We start from the raw sequence: 11,235 nt of genomic DNA, 5'->3' as shown, positions 1-11,235 counted from the left end.
TATATCAAAGCATATTGGAAGTGTGCAATATCTTTACAACATTTTGCTTTGTGTAACCCCATAGTGGGTCACTGGGGAGGGGCACTTTACTAGAAACTACCTAAACTAAGGTTTTCTGAGTATGCTCCACCAGTACACACACTTCTCATACTGAAAAACGAGTAATAGAGAAAATGCAAATACCGAAGCCTAGGGAAGACTTATTTTTAAACAGGGAAAATGGTCTATGTAAAATGGTATTAGCGTGAACCACTTGCCCTGCCCTCAGGAGTCAGTAAATTAAGTGCCTTATGGAGCTATAAGGAAGTCTGAGTCAGTAGGAAGTCAGTAAAACTACTTTAAAATTTTAACTTTTTTTCATTAGAATTTTTTGAAAAACTGATTTAAAAATGTTGCATTGAAATACTGCTTTTCATTACTGAGATTTTTGGTCAGAAAATTTTTGTGCCCAAGTCAAGTGCCTCATCTCACCTTGGTCCAGGTCACATATCAGAGTAACAGCTTCGTTTTCCCATGCTCCCAGCCAATAACAGCATAGTGAGAGTTCTAGAGCTAGACCGTTCCTGTCCCATGTGGGCTCCCACAGGCAACCTTTGCTGAGAAACTAAATCCCCATTTAGCTTTTTCACAACTGTCCTGCAGTCTGAAGCCCACCCTACCCAACCTTCGAATTTCTTTCATGTATGTCAGACTTGCAAAGTGGTATGAAGACTTCCACACTTTCTTTCTTCATAGGTGTTTTCCCCAATAAATCTTGCACATTTAATGACATCTTGGCATCTGCTTCTGGAAGACCCAAACTGACACACAGAAGATGGAAAGTGTATTATAAATTAGGAAATGTGTAATATAGATTTTTAAATTTTTTTCAGATTTTAAGTTGAATGTGCAAAGTCAGGATATACAGTGTTTTAAAAACAAGACACAAAGCCTTTGTATTTTATATATGAAGTTTAATTAAGAAGTGAAAATTTATTCAGGTCAATTTATTTGAACTCACACCGAAGAAACATTCAACTCCAGGATTAGAAATAAAAATGTAAACAGTCTACTTCTTTTTGGGTACGGGGAAGATCACACAAGCCTGATTGACAAGAGTACTAACAGCTTTGCGAAGTTACTACTTAAACTCTGTATATTCAAGTATATATCAAGTTCATACTTGGTTTACACAGAATTTATTCAATCCTAGCAAAGTCAACGTAATTTAAGTAAACCTCCTCTCAAGTTTTACTTTAAGTCTGAAAGCTTAGATTTGATTACAACCACAACAAAAGTGATTATCTTTACTTCCTGCAGATGTAATCAACTTTTAAAATAACTTAGGCAAACATCAATTTTACATAAACCTTATTAAGGGTAGGAGGAAATTGGAACTGTTCATCCAATTCCAGAGTCTAAACCATAAATCCATATTGTACTGTTATCTCTATTGTCAAACCAAGCCAAGAAAGCCTATTACAGACTAGAAGTGAATGTGAATTTGCAGAGTCCACTAAGGGATACTTTGAAAATCTATCATTACATTACTTTCAAAAAATTACAGAAATTTTCAAGTATGCTCCAAGAGTCACCTCTTAAATGAAGAACTAACCTTCAGCAAGTCAAGTGACAAGTATTATTTACCTACATCTTGTAGGCTAGATGAAGGTAAAAATTTAGGATTGAGTAATCTATTTGAAAATAAAAAGTAAACAAAAAATAGATTCTGGTTTTATTTGAAATAGGATTCATGTGCCCCAAGTCCCTTCCCATTGGGTTATATCCATTAGTCTATATTTCTACCTAGAAGCCAATCCATTTCAAAAGTTACCTCCATTATGAGTCCAACATATTAACGTATTAGTACAGACTCTTGTAGCACTGCTCACTTCTAGTATGCCGTTAAAAAAAGGAAAAAAAAAAAAAAAAACCTTTGTGCTTTGCATTCATTTTTTTAGAAATAATAAACGTAAAGCTGATTATGGTTAAAACCAAAATTGTAAAGAATTTTTTCCAAATTAGAAACAATAATCTGCATGACTTAAAATCTTTTATTCATTTGGGTATTAAATTACTTAACACACAGGTTTACATTTAAACATTGTTCTCCCTGTGTTGTCTCAAGAAATAATTATGTCTATTTTCCTGTGAAGTCTACTAAAATCAATGTATAACCTATTGATTACACAGATTTTAGCTATAATCATATCTAAAAGTGACAAAAAAGATTATAAATGAAAGCTAAGAGTATATTTATAAGAGTTAGGTTTTAAGGTTTTTGTTTCATAGGAAGAAACCTATTATGTGGGTCTATAAAATGATCCAAACTTCAGAGAGACAGGAAGCTGATAACTTGATTTGTCTTCTTAATGGCTTTGGCTCATGAATAAATGATAATGGTTTGTGTTTTTCTTATCAAAAGAAATGGAATTTGTATGAGTCCTATTTGCCACATTTGCTCTACTTTTTAAAGGATTTCTAATTGCTAAGACATTCTTTATATTATTTATAATAAGTCAAAACTTTAACTGAAAGCCATTCTTTGACCATTAGCTGAATTTCAGGAAAGAAAACAGTTCGGTTCACCAAATCAATAAATCTAGCCACAGGCTGACTAAAAGCTTCCTTTAATCTTCTTCCTATTAGGTCTTCCTCTAAATTAAGCCATTCCCTGTATGAATTATTTAAGTGAATGGCATGGCTATAGAAAGATCACATATGATTCTTTATACAAAAATGCTCAAGGAACCTAAAAACATATCCATTCAGCATATTTCAGGAATTATAGTATGAATCAAGATGCTGTGTAGCTTAAAAAAAGAAGATGCACGGTGGTGGCAGTGGTGGCGGTGACGGTGGTGTCCTGAAAAGCTTGAGAAATAGAAAAGTCAAGTTTATTTCCTGATTAGTGCAGGATGATTCCCAAAGGGCAGTTAAGTGTCTGGTCCAGACCAGCTATTAGCGATTAAGTAGTTCCCTTTCACTGTCAAGGCTCTTCCCTGAGGTGATGCCTAAATTCTTAATTTTAATATTTTATCGTTTCTTTTAGCTCCATCCTTTCTCACCAATAACTCTACACATTTCCACCATGCTGAATGCTTTCTCAACTCTGGAATTTACACTTTTCAAATGCCAACAAACTTAGTTACAAAATTTATATTTAGATATATTTGTATTTTTCCTCGTGTTCCTCTCAAAACTTAATCATTTTAGTTATATATTCCAATAATTACATATTTCACATTTTAAAATTTACTTTGTGAATACTGGATGCTCTTCCAAATGTGTCCTCACAAAGTCACTGAGAAAGAAATTAACCTTTCTAAATTTCAATTCTTTAATGCTTTAAAAATTAATTTATTATTACTCTTCTTTTTCCTTCATGGTAAACAATTCCCTTCTCCAGTCTTTATATTTCTACTTTCCAGATTTCTTTTCACTGTAGCAAACACCAAAGGAAAAATACAAACCATTTCAGAGTAAATAAGTCTCTTCCCTGCTCTCATTTATTAGATCTACTTCAAGGCTATATATATGGCAGTATTTTGAAAATGTTAACAGCTATTAATACCTTGAAGTTGGAAAAATAAGAAAGCCAGAGAAAATATATCACAAGCAACCAGTTTGAATATATGAAAAGCTACTTAGATCTTGATTTTCATATAAACATTAATTTTTACCATTATAAAAGACAACATAATTATATTTCATTTTTCTTTATAAAATTACTCTTTAACAGAATACTTGTTAGCTAGTCATCCCTTAGGTTTTTCTGTACCGATAAAAAGTTATTTTTAAAAGAAAAATATTTAAAACAATAATTGTTTCACAGAAACAGAAAGTCTCATTATCAAATTCTGATAAAAAACTATAATCACGGGTAGATTCTTACTATACTATTAATGTTCTTTCACCAAAAATGGGATATTTAGGAAGTGTTCTGTTGGTAAACAAGACAAGCTTCTCAGTGATCTACAAAAGCGTCACAATAAAGATGAGGTAGTATGAGACTTCTCTACTTTTGTAAAAGGGAAATATCATCTTTAGAAGAGATATTTATCCTAGTATCGGTGTTAATGATATCCTGAGCCTCATTACTCCATAGACAGGTGCCATAATTAGTAGTTACCCCTCACTGTAACCAAGACAATTTTGAGATCACTGAGAAAAAAAAAAATGATAGAAGATAATGGTAACAGAGATTTTCCTGGTTCAATTTTGTGGTAATGGCTAAAAATTTATTTTAAAGCTATTACTGAAAAATGCCATCTTTATGTTAACAGAACTGCAGGAAAGCAAAATGCTACTTCAACATAAAAGCGATGATACCTATGAAACACCTGTTCTGAGTTGGAAAGTTGAGTCAAATTTCTTTCAATCCAGGTAGAAGTAGCTTACTACTGGACCTAAATTAGCATTGAGAAATCAATTACTATGATATTAAAAATGCCACTTTGTACAAAGGGCTAGACAGCTCACCAGTAGAAACTACTATCTAGGAAATTATGCACTGACTATTAAAAAAAAGAGGAGTTAGATAGGCTATCACTCCATTTACCTTTATTATACTGGGATAATGATGTTTCTAAATATACTCCCTATCGAGACAGTAAATTTAAAATATTAGTCCCGGTGCCCAGTACTGTTCAGTATGGCATAAGCCATGTAGCTCTCAAAATGTTTTCCCTTTGTTGAAGCCACAGTAAAGACATGTTAATTCTGAAAACAGGAGTATTTGAAACCTGGAAATCAAAACCAGTATCAAGCTTCTTAAAAACTGAGCTCCACGTTTACTTCTTAAATCTTTAGTCAAGCTCAATTTAAAATAATGAAGACTACTTAGGTCCTCCTTGGTTATCAATGGCAATTTGTAGCTGTTTATAATATTGTGGCATTTCCCCAAAGTAACAGGCTCAGAGTTTCTATAAAAAGGCTAATTAGAAGCAACAGTTCATAAGTAAATACAGAAAAACCCCATAGTTGCTTAAATATGTTAGTAACTACTAGTTACTGATAGTGTTATCATTACTTTTTAAGCTTCCAGTGAGAAAGGAACAATATTCATGTTCTGAAAAGAGCAACTCATCTAAGTTGAGTGAAAGACCTATTCAAAAATAACAAATGACCACGCCACAGTGTAGAAAATAAATTCACCTCCAAAAAGTCATGTTCTCATTTGATTCTTCCCAATCGATCAAATTTAGTAATAGTTAATATTTAAAGTGAAACACTTCAAGTTTAATTTTAAACCATTTTGTTACCTTCAGCATTCCTATTATTAAATTACAAAACTCAATTACATTGGTATAGATTGTGAATTATAACACTCAGCTTTACTGAAGAATTTTAAAACAACTCTGAAAGGAGGACAGGGAAACTATATTTTATGTATAGGAATGCCAATGGCATAGGTTAACAAGGAATTTACATTAGGAAAGAACATAAGATTATTTTTAAAGAAAAATACAAAATACCGATTACTTAACTGTATTTGCATTGCCTACCAAATTCCAAATATCCCTGGATCATAAGCAAATTACAATTAAGAAAAAAAATCTTACAATCTATTTGGTAAAAACAAAAACCAAACACGTGGTCAAAAATATTCATTAACCCCTACTGTGTAACTTTAAACAATTATTGTTATCATAAGAAAAATAAACTGATCTGGAAGTAAAATTTAGGGCAGAGATTTATTTTGGATTTCGACTGCCCTTTGTAGAAAAATTCAAAGTGGTATAAGAAAAATAAAATATTAAATGAAAATATGTATATAATCATTCTCATATACCTACACTTTTCCTAGCACTGTTGTTCTGGTGCATCAATCCTGAGTACTCTAACTTTTGATTTATAGTGATATTCCTTCAGATATAATTTCATAGAAGAAGGAATTGGAAGGGCATCAATGCCATCGTAAGTTGTACAGTTACAAATAACTGTTCTGCATATATGTTGCAAGGAAAAAGGGAAAGTCCGAATTAAAGGAGTGGATAAAAGTGGTTCAAAGAACATACAGGCACTTGGGTCCTTATAATGTTCTAGGAGCCCAGTAATGTCAGGAGAATGGAAGACACAAGGATCATGTGCATCAAAACTAAAATTGTGATTCCACTGTTCAATTCTAGCGTGAAGAGAACGACTATAGCGTCTAAAACTAACAGAGAATAAATAGTCTTCCTGTGCTGAGTCTCGAAGTAAAAAGGTACCCTCTGGTTTTCCCTCTAGTAGAGCTTCAGCTGCATATTTATCCATAACTCCCCAGTAACATGGATTGTTATTGATCTGAAGGAGGTCTGGTACAAGACAGTGGACGTAATCAATCTGGGTATGGTACTTAGGAGGTGTTTCCAGCTGCAGGATTTCTTCATCCATTTCCCATTTGGGTTTGTTTCTTTTTCTGGAACTTGTGCAAAGTGTAATAATTTCATCATCTGAATCCATATCACTATCTTCTATACTGTTATTTGAAACTAGGTTCATCACAGAGCCAGTCACAGGACCACCTCTACATGAAGCATTGTTGGTGGTTATGACACAGGGCTGAACATCAGTATGTGAGAAGCAGTTCACCTCTTCTTCCACATTTCTTCTTTGTTTTAGTTGACCATCCCTCAATTCACTCTGAGCCAAGTCTGTGCTTACCCACTCACTGGATTTGGGATTTATAGGAGCAGTGTGTCGTTTAATAAAATGCCACCTAAAGGCTAAATCTGATCGAGGTGGAAAAGGACACTTATCTAACATGAGTTCACTGATATGAATTTTCCTTTTAGACGGAAGCCCCGAAGAGTGCCGACCACTACAATTCTTTATTGGGAAACACTGCCCCACGGCATCTTGCAGTTTCTGTTTAAGAGATCGGCCTAAAAATCTATGCCCACAGGAATGATCTAAATCCAACTCGATGGATGAACAGCTGTGCTTCCTTTCTTGGCTCCTTAAAGGAACTTCAGTTTTCTCTATAGCATTCACTGTTTCAGCATCTGAACAACTTTCACTCTTTTTTGACCAAGATAATTTCTTTCCACTCCACACATATCCGTCCTTTCTGTCAGCACTTCTACTTCGACTAGTTTTGGGCCTTACATCTACATTTTTGCTATTATTTTCACTACTTTCTGCCATTTTGATAAATTATCCACAAATTCCAGTGTTATAAATACTGCTTTTTTAGTTTTTCCAGGAGGGAGTTTCTTCTGGGCACTCTCTGGATGTATCTAAAGAAAAAAAAATCATTAGCCATTTGTCATTCATTTTGTATACAGTTTATATATTAACCCCCAACAGACAAAAGATGAAAAACCAAAATTAGTACAGGTACAAGATAAGAGTACTGGATATATTGGAAGGCAGTTCCAAGATATTTTGTTCTCATTTAAATAATCTGCTTTACTATATACTAATAATTTCATAGGGCCAGGGAATCAAGAACCTGAGTTCTTTTCCCACACCAAATTCTCAATATAGATTAGAAAAACTGAAGCTTCCTCTCTTAGCCAAACTGTATGCTCAAAATGTGAATAATTTCTAGTCTTGAGATACAGCTTATGCCAATATTTCCTCCCCTTATTTTTATTTCACAGCAAACCAGTCAGTGAATTGTTTGTAAGAGACAGTGAGAAATCTATGACTTGGTGTTTGAGAACCACTACCCTATAGTTCCTTTACTTCCCTCTCCTTGTTTTATTTCCTATTGATTGAAAATATGAACTTTTAAGTTATAAAAGCTCTTAAAAATTTATTAAATAATCACCACTGAACAGTATGAATGCCATGCAAGCATTCGCAATGCAATTCTGTCAACTCATTTCAGTAATTGCTCAATTTCACTATTAGTCTAGGCAATTCTTAGAAAATATGGAATAGAATAAAAATTTGTTATTTTACATACACACACACCCTTGTATTTTTCTTGGTAATTCTGAGAAACAGGTATAAATTTCTATAGGGCAATGACGTGCCCGTGAAATTGGCAGATATAGTAGAATTTACAATGTGAAATACTGAATTTTATTAAGACAAATAGTAATGATTGGTCATAGATGGGATTAAATTAACTCTTCTTAGGTGGAATAAGATTTAAACCCAGAATTGGGGGTAAGGATTCTATAATCTCAAATATTTTACAGATCAAAGTTGAATTAGGAGACTGAGAAAATCAGTCTCACTCAGCACACTAATTATGATTAAGTTTCTGATTATGTCAGAGGAACATTACAATCCTGACAGTCAAGTAAATGTTTATAGCCACTTGAATGTATTTTCAAAGCAATATGATTTGAAACAAACATCTGTAGTAAATACTTAAGCAAGCACCTAAAACTGTGAACTAATGAGTCAGACTTGCCAAATAAAGTACTCCATTGCTAAACACTGAATGGCACCTGGTGATTATACTGATTATTTTTATTTAGTGGGCTCACTAGTATATAGTCATTTAAAATCTATAGGGAAAATATTTTTAATTATAATTTTGGAAGATACATCATCACTTAGGATGCCAAAATTATATTCAACAGTATGCTCTGGCTGTTTATTGACTAAATTCTATTGAGCAAAAATAAACAAGGAGAAGAAACAAAGTAGGCTGAAGAATATGAAGAGTCATGGATTAGAAGAGACACTTGTTACTAAGAGACTGCACACGTTTTTCAAGATAAAAAAGTAATAAGGGAGTCCCAAGCAGATATTTTTCATTAATACAACAGAGTTTCTACTTTTTTTCTTTTTATGTTCATTTTTATTTTTGAGAGAGAGAGAAAGACAGAGTGCGAGTGGGGGAAGGGCAGAGAGAGAGAGAGAGAGAGAGAGAGAGAATCTGAGGCAGTCTCCAGGCTCTGAGCTATCAGCCCAGAGCCCAACGCGGCGCTCAAACTCACGAACTGTGAGATCATGACCTAAGCTGAAGTCAGATGTTTAATTGACTGAGCCACCTAGGTGCCCCAGTTTCTACTTTTTTTTACTCAGTTGTGAAAAATATGTAAGATTTGAAATGCCTGGTGATTTACTAAAAAAATCAATATAGCAGTTTATTAAACTCTGTGACCAACTTAACTATACTGGATATGAGCTCCTTCATCTTGCCTCCCTGTTACCCCTACATTGTACTGTTCCTATTATCAGAGATAAACTCTCTCTCTGTTCTTGACGACATTCCCACCTTTACCAGGGCCTGTTTCAGTTTCTCTCAAGTTCTGTCTTCAATAACCAAGTCTCCTATAAAATCCTTTAGTGATTCTAATGCTTCTTTAGCTACTATACCTGCTGCTTTCTATTACTAAATATCTTAGTGAGTAGTATAACTTCATTTCCTCTCAAAATGAAAGTAGCTTTTTGTTTTTTTCTGATTATAAAATAAGTAATTGTCTGGCTTGAAATGGCCAAGTGGGGGCATCTGGGTGACTTAATTGGTTGACCATCCAGCTCTTGGTTGCAAATCAGGTCATCATCCTAGGGTCATGGGATTGAACCTTGCATCAGGCTCTGCACTGAGTGTGGATCCTGTTTAAGATCCTCTCCCTCCCTCCCTCTCTCTCTCTCCACACACCCCCGCTCCTCTTCCCCACTCATGTTATCTCTTATTCTCTCAAGAGAATAAGAATTCTCTCAATAAGAGAATATAAATAAATAAAATGGCCAAGTGAAAATCTTTTCACTTCATCCTTTTCTCAGAAGTTAGCCCAAAACAAGGAAAAATCGGAAATTAAAATACAAAGCTTTTATCTTCAATGAGACTGGCAGATATCTATCACCTGAATCACAAAATATGAGGACAGAATATGAATGGAGGACCAATATCTGACTCAGCAACAGAAGAGGTACCAACAGAGAGGTAGGTAACAGTAGGCACAGAAGTGACATGAATGAGAAGCAAGCCAACAGAGTGGGCGAAGTCCAGGACCCAGAGGCACCAGGTACTATAGAAAATGTGGGTGGAGAACAGGGTAGAAAATGGAGAGGTACGTACTTCCAGCAGATGTACAGCTCTGGTTCTTACTCCTACACTTAGAGGAGATGGGATATTTATCATTTGGAGAAACTGAACCAGAGAGGCTCAGGGCTTTGGATACCAGACACAGGGGTAGAAGGGAAGTTGGGATTAAATCAGAATGAAAGTTCCTGCCTCCTTCTTCAATCTGGCTTCCAGAACTCCAGCATCCACTCGTATCTCCTAATAGGGAATTAAAAGAGACTTTGCCAAAGAATGGAATGGACAAGGAGAAAAGACTTCTAGATGCTGACACCTGGGACTCCTCCAATAAAAAGCTGGAAGGCCACCCAAGCATACAGAGAAGCTTGCTAGTCCATAAGCCCCACCTACTCACAGCTGTCAGGCAGCATTGTTGTGCTTCATTCACTCTGGAATATGAATGAATAGTCATAGGTCATCAGACTTTTGAGGAAAGTCTCTAACAGAAACTAAAAAAACACTAAGAACTGAAAGAAAACCATACCTATAAAAAGAGCAGAAAACAAAACTGATTTCTTCCAAGTTAAGAGAAGATATTACATCTATGAATGAGCAAGAGAAGTATGGGACAATCAGAGAATGAGAAAGCTTTGGGAATTAAAAATATGATTACAGAAATAAAATAATCAATAGGAAAATTGGAGGATAAATTGAGGAAATACTAGGAAGTAGGAAAAAATGGTTAATTAGAAGAGGTAAGAAAACTAGAGGAACAATACATACATTTCATACCAAATAACAAAATAAAGGGGGAGAAACTATACAAGAAACCACATTAGGAAATTTCCTAGAACCAAAGTACATGAGCCTCCATAATGAAAGAGCTTTCAGTACCCAGCACAATGGGGCAAAATACACAATGGGCTACATTATTCTAAAATTTTACAACCCTAGAGATGAAGACATAATATAGTTAAGAGAGTAGATCTCACATTAAGCATTCTTACCATAGTTAAATAAACAAATAAGTCTAAGCCAAAAAAAAAAAAAAAATTAAAAAAAATAAAGAACAGTCTTCTTGTGGGAAAAAAGTCACAAAGGAATGTAAATAAAACGGCATCTGTTTCTCAATAGTAATATTAGGAGCTAGAGGCTAGTTTTGGAATCTAGAAGCTAGTTTCCAACTTTGAAGAGACAACCAGTCAAATTATCAATCAAATATCAGGATAAGAGGGGCACCTGGGTGGCTCAGATGGGTGAGTGCTCAACTTTGGCTCAGGTCATGATCTCACAGTTGATGAGTTCGAGTCCCACATCAGGTTCGTTGCTGTTGGCATGGA

At 34.6% G+C, this 11,235-nt stretch overlaps 1 protein-coding gene across 1 annotated transcript; it reads right to left on the bottom strand.

Moving 5' to 3' along the window:
• Positions 1–3,943: 3,943 nt before the first annotated feature.
• SOCS4 (suppressor of cytokine signaling 4) lies at positions 3,944–7,110 on the bottom strand. Its single transcript, XM_060617289.3, has one exon. The coding sequence runs from the start codon at positions 7,108–7,110 to the stop codon at positions 5,785–5,787; it is 1,326 nt and encodes a 441-aa protein (XP_060473272.1). The 3' UTR covers positions 3,944–5,784.
• Between the last annotated feature and the right edge of the window lie 4,125 nt (positions 7,111–11,235).

Source organism: Panthera onca, chromosome B3 (assembly GCF_046562875.1).
Source record: "Panthera onca isolate mPanOnc1 chromosome B3, mPanOnc1 haplotype 2, whole genome shotgun sequence".
Taxonomy (NCBI): domain Eukaryota; kingdom Metazoa; phylum Chordata; class Mammalia; order Carnivora; family Felidae; genus Panthera; species Panthera onca.
This window is presented reverse-complemented; position numbering and strand designations above follow the sequence as displayed.

Excerpts from the sequence above, each read along its gene's own strand:
- SOCS4 (XM_060617289.3), bottom strand. The coding sequence starts at position 7,110 with ATGGCAGAAAGTAGTGAAAATAATAGCAAAAATGTAGATGTAAGGCCC.